This window comes from Cyprinus carpio, chromosome B2 (assembly GCF_018340385.1).
Source record: "Cyprinus carpio isolate SPL01 chromosome B2, ASM1834038v1, whole genome shotgun sequence".
NCBI classification, from domain to species: Eukaryota; Metazoa; Chordata; class Actinopteri; order Cypriniformes; family Cyprinidae; genus Cyprinus; species Cyprinus carpio.
This window is the reverse complement of record NC_056598.1, coordinates 11,069,327-11,090,673: the sequence shown is the minus strand read 5'-3', so window position 1 is coordinate 11,090,673 and position 21,347 is coordinate 11,069,327. Positions and strand designations below refer to the sequence as shown.

Sequence of the window (21,347 nt, the reverse complement as noted above, 5' to 3'; positions counted from 1 at the left end):
GAGTTCAGAATCACGGAAGCATCATCAAAACACCACTGAGAAACCCTAATAATGATCACAAGATCAGGCATTATGATAGCAAAAAGTTTATTATGATAACAAAATGTCTATTTACAGCACACCATACTGTTAGGAGGTGCACTCATTTTTTTGTCATTCTGGTTTCAAGTCATTAAATAAACAACTCAAATGTCATTAAAAAATAAAAGGGTTTACTTGCGATCTTTTAAAACTTGGACAAAAGAGAACTGGCAGGATACAAATACGCAGAGAAGACGAAATCAAAAACGGCGCCGGCTTAGAAATATTAACAATTGTTATTGATCCATTTGTAAAACGGTGCATATAAAATCCATAGATCGAAATACACAAAATTCATTTTAAAACCACTTAAACATCTCCCCTGGAAATAAAGGTAGGCTAATACAAAAATAAAACCAATTTGAAATGTTCACAATTCAAGCAACATCTTATTAGAAAGGCATCTTATTATCGTTTTTTAGTTTGCATCCCCTGCCCGACCATGTTTAGTCGTGTGTGTGTGTGTATGTAGAATTTTATCTATCTATCTGTGAATTTTATCTTTCTATCTGTTTGAATGTATTTATTACAAAAAATCAGACATTACATTTGCTTAAATCAGTGCGCTTCCTGGCTTGGTGAACATAATGAGCTGGTTTTAACACCTGTTTTAGGTCTATGAAATATTCCAACAAATCTTTGAGCACAGAACTGGTCTTAATTTGAACCTCTGAAACTAGATCCAAGGGTTCAGTCTGACAGCTTTACTGCTTTCCGAGTAACACCGTGCAATAACATTAGCTCTATCCTTCAGTGCAGGACTGCAACACTGTGCAACAGAGAAAAAAATGAAACGCGAGTACAGATGATGTATTGTAGCAGCTTGTGCCACATCGTATCACTTCCTTGTGCAGAACGTCCTGTCTATAAAATGAATTATTGCACTTTGAATATTAAAATCCAGCATCACAAAATAACCAGTGAACATGATAAAAGCTTAAAGGTCTGATTTGGGTCAAAAGAAAAAGAAAGGAAATGTTGAGGTAAATGTAAAACCCATTTCATGATTCTATGATCATTTTGGTGCAGTTATCAATAAAAATGTCTTCCACCACTACCTTCACTCAAAACATGCCAACTAAAACGAATACAAAACTAATTCGATGCGAGTGACAAATACATTGTCTCACCAAACGATCGAATCATGAAGACGGACAACTGCATCTGGTCTCCTGCTATGAAATGTCGGGGTTCTCCTTCGAGAGAGATGGACAGTGTGAGAAAATGATTTCAGTCTGTCACTTTAGCAGCCTCGAAGTTGACTGCCAGTTTCCGGTGTTTCCGCTTGGAGGCCGAGCCGGGCGTGTGAGGATTGGGGTTCTGCATGGGTGTCTTGGGTGTGGTGGGCTCATGGGTGCTGATGGGTGGGGGGGTCTTGGGGGCTGATGCGGGCACTGGGGCAGAAGCAGCCGGTCCACCGCCTGGGGTCTGACCAGCATAGGCAGAGCTTCCTGACATTTGCTTTGCATCTTGGTTCTTGGTTCTTCCTGAAACTCGCTTCTTGGTCACCTAAAGACACAAAGGCATGTTACAGCTACAGTGAAATATTGTAGTGTAAACAAACTAAAAAAATACAGCATTCTATAATAACAACCTAAATACATGTGTGTACATAATATTTTCTAACAAGTTTAAAAGTATAGTTTAAGAAACTTTTTTTGTCTTTTTATATATATATAATATATATAATGAATTATTAATTTATAAATATCATACATGTTTCTGGGGAGTTCCACCACATGAATTTTTACAACCTGAACTAACCTTGACTGGTCATAAACAGATCAAATTACATTACATTTTAAAAAACATTTTGACCTTGATGCACATTCATGAGGGTCATATAATTACCTGATATTCATGTTTTTTTCTTTGCATGTCGGTTGCACCACATGATATTTTAAAACCTCTTTTTATATTTATTTGTGGCTCAAAATCTATTTATCTAACCCGCTTTAAGATGCTGAAAACACTGGATCATGAGCTGCACGTGTAAATGATCACAGTACCACGCTTCGTTCTGAAACACGCAGCACAATGGACTATATTCATAATGAATAAAAATACACACTACTGTGTGTATCAACTTCAAACATCAACGGAAATGTGCAGTTAGTACCAGTATATCGATACTATGGCAAATGAGTAATGAAACTGTTTCAAATATTCAGAATTGATATGTATATAAAAACAAACAAACAAAAAAACAATGTTTTTGACAACATGATTATGAAGTTTTCACCTGTAAGGGAACAAACTGGTTGTGGGATCCGCTGGCTGCTGATGGCACAGGGGCCCGTGCTCCAGGGAAAGTTCCTCCATAGAACGGCTGGCCCTGGTGGGGAAACTGCATCCCCCAGTGAAGAGGTCCGTAGCCTTGTGGGGGCATCAGAAGACCACCTGTGTAAACAAAGCATCAGATCAAGTGTAAATGTAAAGAACATCTGCATTAGAAGAACAGGATTTAACAGAAAATAGATAATATGACTCAGACCTGCTGGCTGACCAAACATGGAGGGATGAGGCGCAAGTGGCCTCATCTGCTGGACTCCGGGGAATATGGGAGGAGGCAGTGGGAACGAACCCAATGAGTTCTGCAGAAGACAAGATGATTTCATTCGGCAGTCAACAAGGACTTACTAAATTCTTGAGATTGTTGTTTTTGAGTTGATACACATTGATCATTTCTGCACTGAGAGTTACCAATCGTTGAAGGGCAAAGAGAGCAGCTTTCTCTTTAGCTTCAGTTTCAGATTGACACTGAGGACCGTGAACCAGCAGGCCATTAGACAACTTCACCTGACACACTGTGAGACTCTACAGAACAAGAAAAAGAGCAAATGAGATGGAAAGGGGCGGCGGAAAACATTAGGTCTTATTCACTGAACTACATACAAATTTGGGCTTGAAATCTGTATATGAACTTTCAATATACATTCATCATGATGGCTTGGGTATTGAGCATTTTGGGTATTAAGTTCTTCCTCCAACTTTCTTCTTAGAGTTCTTGTAAAGATCTAACCAAATTATGATTGCCTTTTTTGCACATCTATATTTATATGGACATCTGGATGTCTTCTCTATCTTAGGCTACACAGATATAGGTGGAGTTTGAGAGATGAACCAACCTGTCTGTTACGGATGAAGGTGAACTCTGGAGGTCCCATCCCAAGCCCCATGCATGCCCGCGCGAGTTCAGTGGCCATGCTGGGGAGTAGGGGTGGCTGGCCAGACACAGGAGGAGGAGGAGGAGCCGCTGCTGCCGCATCAGTCTGAGGAGTATTCATCCGTGCAGCTGAGAGACAGAGAACATTCACTTATTATTATTCACTGTGCATATCTCAGGTTTGAGAATTAATCTTCTATCTGACAAAGTAAAGTACCACCTGAAATCTTACAAGACTGATTCTGGATCTGATTGGACACAATGCAGTACCTAGTTTTTTGCTGGAGCGTCTCTTGCTCTGCTGTTGGTCATTGGGGCTTGCTGAATCCGGACCACCAGTGAAATCAGGAGCAGAGGAACTTGGTCCAGAGCTGTCAATCTTCAGCATTTCTTTCAATACTAAAGTTCCCTTCTGCTCGAACGGAAAAAAATAAAACAACTTGAAACATTCAAAAACATTTAAATAAGCTTACTTTATCACTCTTTTGTGCTGGAGATATGAGAACCATGGATTACACACCATGGCAAAGGACTGTGGGGAAAGAGGCTCTCCTGATTGGTTCTTGGGCTCTGTAGGTGGCTCAGGATCCTTTGAGATCTTCAGATTGGCTATAAGCTCCTCAAACTCTGTAGATGCCTGTAAAAATATAAATACTATAATGTGTCATATTTATATAATCACTTCCACATGACTCATGCACAATAGTGAATGTGGAATGTGTATTGTAGATTGGCACCTGCATATCAATCTACCTCTTAACTTGCCGTAATCCGCATAGTCACGCGGTCGGTTTTATTTAGAAATGAATTGAATGGGAAGCCAAGAACAGATAGTGATTGCACTGGCAGCTGTTTGTTCATTGGACATTAATAACATTGAACCCTGATGACTTTCAAAAAACCCTCAGACTTTTATTAAAATCATCTTATTTCGCGTTTCACAGACGACAGACAGCCATACAGTTGACACTAGGAAGAGTAAATAAGGACAATGTTCATTTCTAGGTAAACCATCCCCACAAACCTTATTTGAAGGCCCTTGTACGAGAGCCATATTCACGTCCTCATTTCTCTTCAGAAGTCTAATATTGCCACCTGATGCCTGCAAAATAAATTAAAACTTATTAAGCATTTAGTATACCACATAAAAGAGAAAGCTAATAAAGAAAACCTGATATTAGAATATAAGCTACTGTATAAATGTGAAATGTAAAACGTCATCTTATTGTGAAAGGACATCTTAACAGTGATTAAAAGGCTTGACAGCTGACTTATTCAGTGCAGTGGTGTATGAAATAGGAAAACATACAAGTGTGTTGGACGGGTCGTTGCCTTGGCTTTGTTTTCTTTTTCCCTCCAGCTGTTGCTGATGTGGCATCAGTCCACTGCTTTTTCCAGCCTGACAAATATAACACCAGGTAAATGTCATATACTACATATAATAACTAGTGCTATTTTAGTATCATTACTGTACTCTCTTAGTATTTATTATTATTATTTTGAATTCGTTTTTATTTTAAAATTTTAATTTAAATTTTGAAAACGCAATTTTGTTGTTTAGTCTTTTTTTTCCAGTTTTACTGATTTTAGTAACTTTAAATGAAAATGTAAAATTTTCCATTTGAACCTAAATGAAAGAAAATAACCTTATTTTTTCCCCCAGCATTTTTAGTTTTAGTTAATGATTATAACACTGATCACAAGCACACAGATTAAGAGAGAGTTACTTACATTATTTTGCCAGTGAGCTGGTGGTTTCTGGGGCATTCCTGAACTCTGAAGAGACTGCCATACATTACTGAACTCTTTCTCATTACTAGAGCCCTAGAGGAACACAAAGAAAAGTGTTCTAATGGATCATGAACAATCCCCAGAGCAGTAAGGTCTATTAACCTCACACAATTCATACCTTGTGTTGGTTTTTCTGGTTGAGGGCTTTGTGAGGCGAGTTTCTGTTGCCCTGAGTGTCAGCCCTGAGATTAAAACTCTGTCGGCCATTCTGCTGCTGTCAATTGAAATTCAACACCGTCAGATCTTCACATGGAACAACATACTTCCCTTTGCATTATTGAAGGGGAACCTGTTGGCACTTCACAGATTTCTACTTAATAATTACACCTTAATATTAAAACCTAACAGATTTAGCACACAAGAACTAACGTTTGAGTTGTGGTGCTCATGCAAATCTGGTTCATATCATTTCCTGAATCTTCCTTCATTTTAAAATAATACATTTAGCTCTGGATCACATATTCACCAGACGAATACTACTTGATTTATTCCAGTAACCTTCCTGTTTCTATATATTTAGGTCAAATATGATAAAAGATTTTTCAAGCATCAAAACAATCAAAGTTTAATACAGCTTTGAATGTTGTTTTTTTTCTCCATACATTTATATGTGTTTTGTTTAATTATATTTCTCTGAGCAAAAAATAATGATTATCGTAAATGTTTTATCATGATTCACAAAAGACATCCACTAAAATGTAAAAAAAAAAATATATATATATTTTCAGGAATATTTAGAACCCGAATATTTAGATGTCAATAAAATACTATTTAAGTATTATTTAAGTATTAAGTATTATTACTATATTATATAAGGAGGATCAAAGTGCTGTCCCCAAAAACTAACTAATCTTTGCTACTATCCTTCAAACCACTAGGTTTTATCAGTTTATCAGCAAAATGTTTTCAATCATTTAAAATATAATAAATTTAAAAAATTTAAATATATATTAAATATATAAGTACAGGTCAGAATAAATATGTTGTTTCACTTATACATAAGTATATCAGTTACACTAAATGATGGAACATTATTTCACCCATATTTTGACATTTTTATTTTACAAAAGTTATTCGAATCATTAAAGCAGGCATTTAACTTGCATTTAATATGCTTTCTATATATATAGGAAATCACTTTTATCAATTTGATTTTGAATCTTTGACCCATATACTGTATATGATTTTAAAAAAAGTATATAAAAATCTAAAAGTAAATCTGCCATTATGTCATTCAAAATCTATTCATATGAATCAGCTGAAAAGTACAGAGTCCTAGACAAGTTAAATCATCACAGTCCTGTGCTAAAGTCCAAAAGCTCTGCTCCAGAGATACTGGACTCTAGCACAAGGAGTGTAAAGGAGGATCTTTATGACCTGTTTGCTAGTGGGGTATCAGTAGAGTCATTGATGGCCTGTTTATGAGGGATGAATGTGCGCCCGTTACCTGTGTAGGTATAAACGGTGAGCGTGGCGAGTGGTTAAGGCCGCCCAGCTGGCTCTTGTGTGTGAGATGGGATGAAGAAGAGGGCTGGGGTTTGACGATGGCAGTGAGCTTGTGAGAGCCCTGCTCCTTTCTGTTGCCGTGGCTCAGGTTGATTAAGGCACTGGGGGGCAGTCGATAGCCACGCCCCGGAGAGCACCTGCACACACACCAGATGCATCTAACACTCACATACATTACCGCTTAAAAGTTTGGTGGTGGTAAGAATCTTTTTTTTTTTTTTTGATCAAAAATACAGTAAAAACGGTGTAATATTACTACAATATAAAATCTCATTTATTTCTGTGACAGCAGCGCTGAATTTTCAGCATCATTACTCCAGTCTCCAGTGTGTCACATGATCCTTCAGAAATCATTCTAATATGCTGATTTGGTGCTCATGAAACATTTCTTATTATTATCATCAATGCTGAAAACAGCTGCTAAATAATTTTGTGGAAGCCATGACACATTCTTTGATGAACAGAAAGCTAACTTTTGTAACATTATAAATATCTTTACCATCACTTTTTAACTATTTAATGTGTCCATAAGGAATAAAAACCTTATTTTTAGATTTGCATCATCCACTGAGAGAAATAACTTCTGTACCTGACAGTGAGTCCTCCAGCAAACTCCTCATCAAACAGCACTTCATACAGAACTTCAGCCTCACGCTCCGCTGATGGAAACGGGAAAGACAATGAATGCAGGACCAAGCGAGATGCAGAAGGACGGCAGAGAGTTTGCATTGGGTTTACCTCCTTTGATACCAATGATGGTTCCGCGAAGGCCGAGAGGAACAGAGAAGCTTTCTCTCACATTGACAACACGGTCAAACAGATGATACTCTGCGTCAGGATCTGGAACAACACCGTGCTGCTGCTCCAAAGGCTGCACACACACATGCATATTTTTTCTCTCTTTCTCTGTCTATATGCATATATATAATAGAAATACATTGACAAACACATACCCTAAAAAGCAGGTGGGGCTTTACAGTGACCCGTACTTTCTTGTTTATCTTCTTTGCCTGTGACCCACACATTATCAACACATCATCCACAGAAAAACAGAAACAACTATTGTGATTGCTGAGGTTTGTATGTGATCACCACCTTGGTTTTCTCCAGCTCCTCTTCAATCATCTCCACAATGCCAGCGTCCAGGATCTGCAGATCACATGAAGCTCGGGAGGAGGAACTGACTGGATGGTTTTTCAACCAGCCCTGGATCTCCTGGACCTTTTCAGCGCTATTTAAAACATCACAATGATAAACAGTCACTATTATCAAGTCTGGCAAGAGGATTTGCATTCTATGTACTACTCCTAATCTAAAACAGATTCAAAACACACCCATTCTCATCTTCTCCTGGCCAGATGTCATCTTCGTAAAAGACGTCATCGTGACTGTTTCGTGCTACAAAGTCAAACAGCTCTGAATATCTGAGAGACAAGGACAATTTTTTTTTTTAAATATTTGCAAAACCACAGGTAGCGCACACACACACACACACACACACAACCTCCAATACACATACACACCTCTCTAAGTATTCAGCTAAAAGTTCCCCTACAGCAGCGGAGTACAGCCACTCTTTCTCGGTTCTCTTGGTGTAGCCAGGAACTTCCTCATTCTTCTTGTTGAACTTGAGATTAAGGCCCACGTTGGCTTTCTGCTCTCCATGAGGACTGTACAGAGCAGCAAAGGTAATCTAAACATAAAACTAAGGGAAGTGACAATTAAATAACCAAAATATTAAAAAAAAACTCCAATATTAGGCGATAACTTAAGATCCTGACATATTGTGTATTCCTATGAAATTTATCACAGCTTTAGACGGATAACTAATCCTAAAGGTTCTTAAAACTGTTGTGGAGATAAATACAGTGCACCTTGGATCTGTCATTGTTTAAAGGTCTGAATACTTCTGAAAGGCAGTGTATTGAGACTACATTAAAAATGGAAAATATCGAATAAATAAATCCAAGTATGCATTGTTTTATTCCCTGACTTTTTCTTGGATCCTCTTCCGATGAAGATGCTACCGGAGAACCTTGAGACGAGGTAGCTGGTGATACCAAGGCGGGAGGCGAGCACGTACCCAGGACTGTACTTCACAGAGTATTTCTGAACAAAAACAAAAGACTATTGGTAAAATCTGAAAACAAAAGCAGACCAAGGCCATATGTAGAGAGTGAAAAATAAATAGAAGTACAATAAACTGAAGAACAACAAAGAATAGTGTAAAGTATACTGGGCATAGACTTCTTGACGGACTCGAGGCTTACATGCTGGTTCTGTATTAAGGCATCAAGTTGAGGTTCACACGGTACGGAGAAGACCACTCTAACCCGTCCCTCACTGATGACATCACTAGAATCTTGCACCTAAGCAAACAGAAAAAATCCTACATGACTGGCATTTAACAAATGCAGCTGGTCTGAAGTGCACCAAAACCAGTACATACATCTCCCATTGCACCGTAATACGGGTTTCCAACCATAAAGACAAAGGTTCCTGGGGGAAACAGCTCCTCCAGTGTCTTGAAGCGTGCCAATGATGAATCAAAGGCTTTGATATCCTGAAGAGAAAAAAAACAGCATACTTAAAACATCCCAACACCTTTTACATTCTTCCCAAGATGCAGGTTAGAATTCCTGTTTAAATTTGGTCTGGTGCGAATATTTACCTTCACAATGGTCTGGTAGGGATAGGGCAGGACCTGTTTGGCAAACTGCTTTTCCAAATGGACCTTTCCATTTTGACCTATGACATACTTCCTGCCTGTCAGCAGCTGGGCGTATACCACCACATCTGTCTCATTGATCACAATGCCTTTGCGCTTGCTAAAGCTGAAAAGCAGATAAAGTAATATTTTACATATGGACACTCAAACAATCATATGCACACACTTAGCATGATAGAATTCAAAAATATGCAAAGCTTTCTACGACTCTGAACGTGCATAGCTAAGATTAAGGATTGCTATTGAAAGATGAGTTCATACTGTATAGATACCAGAGCCTATAGGCATGAATGGGGTAAATTGCAGCTGAACAAAAAGCACAGTGACCATTAATACACCACAATGAAAAAAAAAGCCAGATAAATCATTGCAGCTTATGATTAGATAACATGAATAAAAAGGGCAGCGTACTGCTCTGAGAGGCCTTGCACTTCTTTGACCCACTCCTTCTGCTCTTTATCAGTCAGATGGGTGACTTCAGCAGGCGGTGGAGTGTTACCCAGATACAACATCTGAGATCCTGATGGTTCGTCTAAAGAAAACCTGCAGAGTAGGAGTGAGAGACTATTAACAGACTAAAAGAGAGAGTTTGATTGAGCTACATGACTCTATATGACAGCAAATCACTTAGAAATATCAATACAGCAAACAAACTAACTTTGTTTCTCCATCTGAAACCGCCACAACTCGAGCCTCCATCAAATGAGGCCAGCTCACGAACAAAGACTTTCCAAGAACCAGCGCTGCAACATCTTCCACCTGCAATGAAGAGAAACGTATTACCAGATTACCATAAAACAACACATTTAAAAGAGACCTTTTAAGACCAAGTAAAAAAAAAAGGAATCAATTGAATGGACCACAATATGTCAATATTGTCACTGCACCCAACCAATAGAATATAGAAAACAACTTGACTTTCTGATCACACTGCAAATAAGCCACAGTGGCTTTCCAATGCAAATATCTAAATATTTCTAAATATCATCATCAAATATGTCAATATCTGACAACGGGACCAGAAAAATATAATAAATTGAAAGGGAAAATATGTCTACTACCCGACTGACACATATTTGTTTTAAAGGGATACTCCACCCCAAAATGAACATTTTGGCATTAATCCCTCACCCCCATGTCGTTCCAAACCTGTAAAAGCTTTGTTCATCTTCGGAACACAATTTAAGATATTTTGGATGAAAACCGGGAGGCCTGTGAGAAAACTAAAGTAACGACTTTATTCAACAATTCCTTTGTCAACAATCTCCTCTGTGTCTCTCCATATCACCGTATGCTGCGTATGCTCTTCTGTATCATCTGCTCCACAAGGATGCGCTGTTTCTATGTGTATTTAGCTTTGATTTGAAAGAAAACAGCAAATCCTTGTGGCACACGATACAGAATAGCATATGCAGCATACACAGAGGACAAAGGGGTCACAGGGGACACAGAGGTCAAATTCCTGTTGACAAAGGAATTGTTGAATAAAGTCGTTATTTTTGTTTTCTTCGCTTACAAAAAGTGTTCCCGTTGCTTCATATAACCCAGATTGCACGTCTGATGGCGGATGGAGTATTCTGACGACGACTTTCATACCTTTTCTGGACCTTGACAGTGTTATTTACTTAGCAGTCTATGGGACAGTCACAAGCCTCCCGGTTTTCATCCAAAATATCTTAAATTGTGTTCTGAAGATGAACTGAGCTTTTACGGGTTTGGAACAACATGGGGGTAAGTGATTAATGACAAAATTTTCATTTAGGGGTGGAGCATCCCTTTAAGCAACAAAACAAAAAACAAAACAAACAAAAAAAACCTTAATTATTTCAGTTTCTCAGAAAACAAGACTTCACATGTTCAGTTTGCATATCAAACAAATGTATCTTGATTTAAGGATGTTTAATCATTTGCATTAGAAAACAAAACAAATACAGAGGATTTTTTTCCCAACATGCAACATTTCATGCCATGATTTTATGAATGAATGAACTCCCTTTTAAGGCCTTAATTTTTGGGAGAGCAATTTAGGACTTAAGTCCTGCAGAAACCTTGCAAAATGTCATTTAGTGTCTGAGATAGTCTTAAAAAAGTTATTAAGAAATTATTAAGTCATTAAGAAACTTAAAAAAATCCAGTCTAGAATTCAAGCTGCCTTTAGTGTGAGGGGACAACTGCCCACCTGTACCATTTCCTGGCTGGCTAAAATCTCCAGTATCATGTTCTCCCCTCTGCTGCTTTGTTGAAACACCATCACTCCACTTTTCTTCTTATAAAACTGTGTGAGAGATGCAGCAGGAAAATTGGCATTAATCCTATTATCCCATTAATAGGATAATAAACAACAATCTGCAGACAGTCAGACTGAAGATGGTTTACTTTATGACGGATGTGCTGTAAGGTGGGGAAGCCACAGAAATAAAGAGCTCCTCTGTCAATCTTATGCGCGACATGATCCTGTGATACACGCCAGGCATCTATTGGGATCGGCGTTTGCCTAAAAACAAACACAGTGGATGTTATTTCCAAAAGACGACAAATAAATCAACCAAGCGCTGACACTGTTCAGAGTGTACTGATGTGAAGAGTACAGTACAAATGTAAACACAAGTGACAACATATTAAATTGAAAACGTTACGCATTATAAATCTCAACAAAACTATAAATAAATTATTATTAAGTGTTTGTTACTTGCGAAGTGAAAAAGTGGACATATAAATACAAAACTGTGACACTATATCAAAATTAATAAGTTATTAATTAATATATTAAATAATTAATATTAATAATATGGATATTAAATAATTCATTAATCTGTTAATTTCAAAGTGACAAGCGTAAAAAGTAAATACATAAATGTGACACCATATTAAAATGAAGGCAAGAAATGATTAAGACATTGTTGTATAACACTATATTAAAAATGAGCACATGATTTATTACCATGTTAACATGCGAGCGGGTGAAATGTACTGTGGCATGCAGATTCAGGACATACCTGACATGGCAGTGGACGATGTTGGGGAAGAGTTGGGGGAGGGGGGAGTCATAGGCATAGTCCAGCTCTTTATCAAAGCAGTAGACGGCACACTCGCTATGTCTGTTCCTGGCCTTCTCTGATGGAGCCAGTTTATGAGAGTAGGGCTCCATAGCAGCTAACAAGCGTTTCTGAAAGCAAACACATATCATATCATGAAACTGCACTTCCATCACCGCTTTTATTGTGAGAAACACAGTGAATGCAGATGTTTAAAGCACCTCGTCGATAAACGGGATGAGCACCACGGCTTCCCACTCCTGCTGCTTGCCGTTCAGGTCCGTTTTGAAGTCTTGTGGGTAATACTCAACAATGGGTGAGCCCGGCGACGTCATCAGATGCTGGGAAGAAGTCAGTAAATGAGGGAGAGTTTCTAACGAACAATGACATGATGGAGACACGAAGTGTGTGTGTCACCTGGTAACACTGTGGAAGAAGGTCTTTGCTGGCTGAAGGCAGGACGCCCAAGAGCTGCTCGAACGGCATGAAGGGTTTGCCAAGGTCAAATGTCAACGTGAGACTAGACACGTTTCTCACATCAGAAAGGAAGGGGGCGTAGTGGTGAGGATAATACCTGTTGTGATTTGAAAGGAGAGCAAGATACTTTGAAACCAACATTACATCAATATCAACCCAATTTGGTTTCTTGTTCCTGCTACTTTTAAGTAGGACTGCATGATTAATCGTAATAATTAATATTAATGTGGTACGCAAAATAGGCCAATCATCTTCCCATACTTGTAATAATAACTGCTTATCAACAAAAGAAGCAGCTTTAAGGGCATAAGGGTGGTTTTCTGTCATAACAAACGTTAGAAATTAAGACAGCTATAAACATTAGCATTGTAATTGTCCTATTGTAATGTCAAATAAAATTACATTGTTCCTAAAAAAAAAATATTTTAGTGAAATATAAAAACTACTAAAACAATTAAATATTTTATTTAATAACAACAACAATTTCTCTCAGCTTACCAGCTCCAAGACTGAACTCCGTGGTAGTAGTAATGCAAGATCCACTGGATCCCCTCCACGTAACATCTAGCCTGACCGGCCAAAAACTCACTGCAAGATGAAACAGAGAATATTAGCCTTCATAGAACTATTAATTTTCAGATTCAGAGAAAACATGCTTCCATCCTTTCCAAAATTCAAACGAATGGAGACTTACTCGGAGACGACTTCAACACCCATCTTGGTCATGTAGTAGGTGCGCTTATACTGTCGAAACTCTGTTTCAAACATGTCATCATCCTCACCGTCCTCCTCTGCGCCTCTAGTGCATTGTGAATAATATTAAGAAGCTGAATGCTTTAAAATGTGTGTTATTGTCTGGTTCCTTCTTACTTTTTACTTGGATTTAATAATGTTAGGTTAGGTTCAGGGTTGGTACCCAGTTATTATAGTAAGTACATAGTACATGTACAGAATTCTAAAATAAAGTCCTAGAACAATGATCAACAGTAATGGACTTGGGGTTTGGGTTTATGTACCTCTTCCTGGAGTGCTGTGAGAGTCCCCGACTCCATCAAGAGCGGCGAGAGACAGAGAGTCACCCGAAGGCTGAAAAAAATAAAAGGATCACTTAAAAAAAATAAAATAAAAGTCTTGGACCTTTCTTGTGTGAAAAAAAAAAAAAAAAAGAATAATCCATAATTTTCACATTGATCTTTTCCATACAATGCGTTCATCACAAGCTAAAAAAAGCAGAAATATAAAAAGCACAATAAAAGTGGTCCATGAGTAAACAGTGACAGAAATTTCAGTCTATTCGTCACAGAATAATATATCATAAAATCTCAAATATAGCATATTAGAAGTATAAACTGCATTTATTGTGCTTTTTATATACTGTTTTTATAAGCAAAAGAGGAAGATTCTTTTTAGTGATACATCAAAATTATTTAACCAAAACACAAACTAAGAAGTTCATTGAGCCAAAAACTTGGATTACCCAAATTAAAGTAATTAAACTCTTTATGCTGTTATGAGTGTCCTGTTCACTCAGGTCAAAGTAAAGTTCTTTAGCACTGAGCTTGTGAGTCCACACTGCTGACACATTTACCTGTTATACTCCTTCTAGGTTGTGTGCATGAAACTGCTGCTGACAGTCAAAATGCATAATCGGAGAAGCACTAATTAAAGGGGGAGCTCACCCAAAAATGTAAATTCTGTCATCATTTTCTCATCCTGTTTTTTCAAACCTGTATGAGTTTGTTTCTTCTGTTAAGCACGAAAGAAGATATTTTAAAGTATGTTGGTAACCAAACAGTTGACGGTAGCCATTGATTTGCAAGTCAAATGGCTACCGTCAACCATTTGGTTACCAACATACTTTAAAATATCTTCTTTTGTGCTCAGCAGGAAAAAAAAATTATATAAATGAAATGAGGGTGACCAAATTAATTTTCATTTTTGGGTGAGCTATGCCTTTAAATGACACCGTTTCAGTCAATGATTACGGCTGATTTCTTTTTTAGTTGCCATACATTTTGTGCATCACAAGTTTAAAAAAAAAAATGAATTATTTCTTTTAAATATTTCTTATAGACCAGCTAGAGAACTACACAACGCAGCCAGCATTGCTATTGCTCATTCATCAAAGCCCTATTCATGAAGAGACAAAAGAGGTGAAAGCAGGAACAGTGGCACATTCATTTAGAAAACAGGAACCTGGTAACTAAAACTGAACCTGACTCAAATGAAACAACGGCGGCAGCACATGGTTACTTCTAAAACCCCCTCTTTTAAACAAGGATAGGCTGCTCATTGTTTGTGATGATTTAAATGCAACTAGGATAAATGCAGGTATATCATCCGTCTGGCTGCATGCTGCTGATATTCACCTTACTCTTCTTCATGTCTTTGCCACCAGCCTCCTCAGCTGCCAGCCCAGCTGCTTCGTTCAGGTATTTGTTCCCCACCTTACTCTCAAACCACTTCAGATCTACAAACACCTCGCTGAAGTGCTCCCGGTCAAACTGAAAACAGAGAAGAGAGTGATGGCATGGACTAAGAGCTGAATGGGCTCAAGTGACCTCCTCTTGCAGTATATAATGAATCGGGAATCATAGTTTTCATTTAATGTTACAGGTGTTGTCAACATTTGGTATCTCAGAGGTGACTCAGGAATGCCATTTTCAGCAGCCATTACATCAGTCTTCAGTGTCACATGATCTTTCAGAAATCATTGTAATATGCTGATTTGCTGCTCAAGAATCAATTCTTATCATTATCAATGTTAAACACCAGTTGTGCTACTAAATGACTTTGCGCAAAACATAGTACTTTTTTTTTATTTAACATTCTTTTAAATAAAATAAAATCCAAACACTCACATCTGACAACTTCTCAAGGTACTTCTCAAAGTTGGCAAGGTTGAGATGACCGTTTTCATTCAAGTAGCCTGATGGAGATGACAACAATCAGCACTATATCAGCTTTACACCGCTGTCACAAAGTCACATGCGCTTGTGATTTGCGGGTGGACTGACTCACCCCCCAGACTGGGCAGCACGCTGATGTAAGTTCGATAGAGCAGTGGCAGTGCATCGTGATTGATGTGCAGGTGAGGAAGATGAGGGATGAAATCATTCCCAACCAAGAAACCCATCAGAACCCAGTCGTCTATGATCCGCTCCAGATCGTACTCAAACGAGATCTTTTTCTAATGGAAACAAAAGAATTTATGACCGGACTACAGGTCAGTATATTGCTTACAATAACTTTGTCCTGATTATGCCATATGAGAGAGACATATTCTCACTCTGAGCTCTGAAAACTCATAGTCGATGTATTCCCTCATAAGAGAGAGATGAAGCAGGTGAAAGGTCGTCTCCTCAGGAGCTGTTATCCTACAGACCAGAAAAACACATTATAAAGAAACACAAACTTTCAACTTAGTGCAATGAAAATAATGCCACACTTACCTCTTCTGTGACTTTTTGCCTCCGAAGCGAACCTCCTCTCTGAGGAGAGAAAAATTAGGCTCATGGCTGGTCAAGCCAAGCATTATCTACAAAAAAGAGAGAAAGGAGGAGAAAGCATGCTTGAAATTAATACAAAAAATAACTGGACTGTGATAGGGATGGGCATTTTTGGCAATTTCTCATTTCAATCATCGATAGGTTTTAAAAACGAGTAGTCAAGTACTCGGGGGGGCGGGGCATGTGCAGGGGCGGGGCATGGCCGTAATGGAGATAATGAATGTTAAAAATAAAAATATGACATGAAAGCCTGTGTATAAAAACATGAACACATGATTAGATCACTGTTAGATTATAATTATGATGCAGCAATGTTACTTGATCGCTGTTGCACATCTCTAGACTATGACCAAAATGTTTCTGTTATACACAACTGTGCTCACCAGGTCGGCATCCAGACCATAAAGGCAGTGTCTTGTGTTTGGGTTATGACCCGGTTTGGTGGTCTCAGAACGGATGAACTCCATGATCTTGTGCTCTCCTTCACCAGGGGTCTGAGAAGAAACGGGAATCAGAAGAACTTCACAGAAAAACACATGACACAAAGCTCTGTAACTCACCTCATGACCAGACAAATATACATTCACTCCCTGCCACGCTTTGTCTGTGGACAGCTTATTGTGAACAAAATATTTAAGCTGTTCCTGTAGCCTGGCCATGAAATCCGTTCCTACAGAGGTCAAGAGAAACAGATTACACAAAACATTCTACATCAGGATTTGTCAGAAAAAAGTCCCATAAAAAACACCAGTCACCCAGTAACAGCCATCCTATCCATGATTTAAAAACCATTGAAAAGTAAAATGTAGACCTTAACCAGCTTTTTAACTGTATGCCTTTAAAGTTCTAATGTATCCTGCTATATACAATGATTGAAAAATAATGGTATACAACATCACTAGGACAGAATAAAAGCAATAAAGGAGCACACAAACCAGGGGTGATGCAGTTAGAGTCAAATCTGGCCTCTGTGGGCAAAACTTCACCCTTCTCCAAAGCCTTCTTGATTTTCTCCTCAGCTTCTTTTGCTGACCTTTAAAACACAAAGAGCATAAAATAATTTCAGTGTTTCAAAAATTAATTTTCTTGATACAATGTTTTGGGGTTGGTATGATTTGTAAACTTTCAAATAGATCCCGACTGATATACAGGGGTTAAAGCAAAAAAAATAAAATAAAATAAAATAACTTTTTCTGGGGCGGGGCGGCACATACAAAGCATGCAATGACTATAGCAACTTCAACATTTGAAAGGCTACTATGGCAAAGTTATTGCTTTCCTTATTCGAACTGGTTTTATTTTATTTATTTATTTTTTATGAATTATATATGGTTGACCTGAAGAATGAAAGCTATATCATACACTTGGAAAATTATAAGCTATATCACTGCTTATCGACACTAGGGGTGTGACGATACACTTAGCTCACGAGATGAGACAAAATACAAATACTTGGTTCACTAGAATAAGACAATATTTTAATAGAATATTTATGAAATTTCCAATGACAAAATAAATGTCTTTTAATTACAAGAAGTAAAACAATGCAGTTGTATTTTTAAATATTTTAACTAATGATTATCTTGGTAATCAAGAAATCTACTGATTATTTTGACAATTAAGTAATCTGATATTTTTTAGTAACACAAATAGACCTAAGTGAAAACCAAGCTTTTGTATGACTATTCATATATAAACTAACGATGAGGCAATAATAATTGGTTCAAATAAAATATCAAAACCAAGTAATTACATTATTTTATTGAACAACACTAAAAAATACATAATGTAATATGCCTATACATTATATAACTAACTTGAGTACATTATGTATTATAACAAATACCTGCAGAGGGCGCCAACGGCCTGGTGACGTTTCACTTTACAGCATGATTAAAGATGTTTAAATCCATTAAATTTTAATATTTGGCCACATGCAAACTCAGAAACTTTTATTTAGTTTATTGTTAAATTGTTAAATGCCCTGCCTCCATTACATATCTGTCACGTCATTATAAGTCTCTGATCACCACATTTGAGTGATCATTGCAAAAATGGGTTTATGTATATATATATTATGTTTATGTATATACTGTATTCTATATATAGTACCAGTCAAAAGTTTGGACACACGAATGGAAAAGTGTTCAAACTTTTGACTAGTACTGTACTATAATATACACAAAGAAATTCGGCCGATATATTGATATTACTCCCTAATATCGGTATCAGCCCCCAAAAAAACCATATCGGTCGGGCACTACTTTTAAACGGCAATGGTATGTGTTGTGTTTATCTTCCCTAATAAAGTCATTTGTACACTTATATTAATCTATAAAAAAAAAAAAAGCTGTGCAAAAAGAGCTGTCTTAGTAAAAGACAAAAAAATAACTTTTTAATACATGACCTGTCAAAAAACATCAAATAAAAATCCTTAAGCCTTTCATATTTCATTCTAAATTTGATATGTATGTATGTGTGTTCAGGTCTTCTGCTATACCTGAATCTTCTTCCACGTTGCTGGTTCATCTTGGCCCTGGGTGCAACCCCATCGACAGCCATGAAGAATACTTTCCTGGGCTTAATGATGCGAAAGAGCACCTCCAGGTAGTGAAAAATATCAGCAAAGATCTTCTCTTCAGAAATACGGAAGTGTACGTCCTCATCATTGGGGTGGGAACACTGGTGGATGATCCCATTCATATCTAAATATAGGTTGTCAAACTCTGGGATCTGGGATGAAAGAGAGAACACAAGTTGGCTGGCGTAAACTTGACAAAATATAACAATGTCTCTGAAGAAAAAAAAATCTCAGGGGCATTTTTTAGTTAAAGACAAAAAAAACTTCTGGACTGAAATACGTATAAGCAACTTTAAGATAAAGATGTGAATATATGCAATTAATATACTGGTATCATATACCGTGTTTAGTCTAAAATAAAATCTTGAATCTAAAACTCATAAAAATGTTTTTGAGAATTGAAATAAAGCTGGAATAAAATATGATTTATTATAATTATTAGTCGGAAAACCTAAAGAATTTAAATGGCAAATGTTGCCTTTGCAACTAAGTGAAACAAATCAGTTTATGTTGAAGCTGTAAAATGACTAAAACTGAAAAATAAAATAAAAACTATACATAAATATAAAAATGCACATAACAAAACTACTAAAATTAAAATAAAAACAAAAATGTACACATAACCGAATTGTTATTATTAAATGTATTTGTTTTTAAAGCCATGTCAGCACCAAGAACAAAGTGAATAACAGGAGTCATACAATTAAAGAGCCACATAAAACATCTAAGATGAATTCTAAAGTACATTCAGCTAATAAATACATCCGTCAAACATATCGCTTAATAAAAATGTTGTCTTATTAATATTTAAAACAGCGCAGTCCAGTAATATATATTTAACACTCATTGGGGTTTGACAAGGAAGGCATGATGGTGGTCCTTCACTCTTCAAAAAAATTATTTTGTGACTTAAACGTTAACGGCATATTGTAAAAACAAACCCAGAAGGCCAAATATGTGCTTTATTAGCGGCGTTCCGAGTAACGGTCAGAAAAGTTGCTGATTGGGAACTCGAATCACCTGCTAACGTTACTGTTTGAGTTTGTGATCCTCGTCACAGCTGTCTGAATATTAATGATCGGTAGCTCGTTCAGAATCCTCCATATACAAAACATATTCATGGTGGAGGGACAGTCAAACTAAGGTTTTGGTGTCTGTTATGTGTAAGGTTTGAGCTTCTGTTCACAGAGCTGTAAATGATCTCTATGCGGCCTGTTATATTTAGCCAAACTAGCTCACCTGATGCTCTTTGACAACTTCACTCAGACACGGATACCGCTCCGATATCCATCGATAAAATTTAGGCACTCCCATCTTCTCGTGTAAGTCTTCAAACAACAGTAATGAAGAGAAACCTTAATCAGAAGCCAATGTGAGCAGAATTTCATAGAGTGATGTTGCTAGTCGGTTTTGTTTCTGTATGAGCTGTTACTGTCCAGCCAATGAAACGTCCGTGTGGAAACTCGCGTGATGTAACATCTTGTAATATCGTTCCGACACTCATTAAACACTAGAAACATAATATTAAACTAGATAAACGTCTTAGAACTAGCAAGTTATGTAGGAGAAAATGTACAAGTATTTTCAAATTATTTAATTTTGATAACTATAAGAAATGTATAAGAAATATCCTAGAACTGTACGACCAGCACACTCTTCCGGCAGAAACAAAAGCTACCACTAGAGATGTGATGTAATGTGAGAAAAAAAGAAGCAATTTGACACGACAACATTCCCACTCTCTTGGCCAAGGTTAAGTGTAGTTCACCAGTGAGTTAGGCCTACATTCTGTAAATGTAACTTACAATGTAAACCAAAGACTACAGAATACCCTTAAAGGGACTTTGCTTCCACAGAAGATGAAAGGGAGACGAACCAAATTCATAAATGTGAATGTGTGTAACGCATAAAATAGTTATCACATAAATAGTTTTATTTTTATGCATTAACTTTTCTATTATAAATAATAATAATGCTTATTAATTAAAACCATTAAAATTATAATAACTATTAACAACATAACAATAATACAGAAATAATAATTATAATTAATACATTAATTGGTTTATCTCTGAAAAGGAACAATATATTATTATTATATAATTCATATTTTAATATATAACAGTCATATAACACTATTATATTGAATAAAACTATTCCACCTTTATTAGAGAAAATAAATAAAAAGTGCAATGAATAATGAAGGAGTAGACCTATTATGAGATATAAGGAAAAGTTTTATTTGGTTATTTGCTGATTTTGGTCTTTTTGCATGAATTCACACACACAGAAATACTGCTAATATTGAATACAAGAGGATCTTTTGGTATACAGATGCTTTAGTGAGGGAAAATGTAATATATTACACATCAAAAACTAGTATGTCTAGCTGACATTACACACAAGAGAATGAATCAGATTGTGCTATATAAAATGGTAGATCATCAGTGAGTAGCATAAAAGGACAACAACT

The 21,347-nt window shown here is 37.0% G+C and overlaps 1 protein-coding gene across 2 annotated transcripts; it reads right to left on the bottom strand.

The window, feature by feature from the left end:
• Positions 1–614: 614 nt before the first annotated feature.
• Positions 615–20,346, bottom strand: xrn1 (5'-3' exoribonuclease 1). 2 transcript variants are annotated; one of them, XM_042718011.1, is made up of 42 exons: positions 20,114–20,346; positions 18,794–19,026; positions 17,229–17,326; positions 16,854–16,963; positions 16,677–16,787; positions 16,237–16,322; positions 16,074–16,161; positions 15,806–15,974; positions 15,646–15,713; positions 15,154–15,288; positions 13,801–13,870; positions 13,479–13,581; positions 13,283–13,372; positions 12,725–12,881; positions 12,529–12,648; positions 12,269–12,438; positions 11,649–11,766; positions 11,452–11,547; positions 9,931–10,031; positions 9,684–9,815; positions 9,216–9,378; positions 8,994–9,107; positions 8,815–8,913; positions 8,538–8,653; positions 8,068–8,214; positions 7,879–7,968; positions 7,640–7,775; positions 7,498–7,554; positions 7,283–7,415; positions 7,134–7,203; positions 6,486–6,681; positions 5,157–5,249; positions 4,979–5,071; positions 4,557–4,646; positions 4,272–4,349; positions 3,768–3,884; positions 3,518–3,659; positions 3,210–3,376; positions 2,785–2,898; positions 2,576–2,675; positions 2,324–2,481; positions 615–1,590 (listed from the first exon to the last, which is right to left on the bottom strand). In XM_042718011.1, exons 1-42 carry the CDS (start codon positions 20,186–20,188, stop codon positions 1,312–1,314), a joined length of 5,082 nt encoding a protein of 1,693 aa, XP_042573945.1. In that variant the 5' UTR covers positions 20,189–20,346; the 3' UTR covers positions 615–1,311. The 2 variants fall into 2 exon arrangements, with proteins under 2 accessions (XP_042573945.1, XP_042573944.1); XM_042718010.1 differs by having other exon boundaries at positions 5,157–5,252; positions 20,114–20,345.
• Between the last annotated feature and the right edge of the window lie 1,001 nt (positions 20,347–21,347).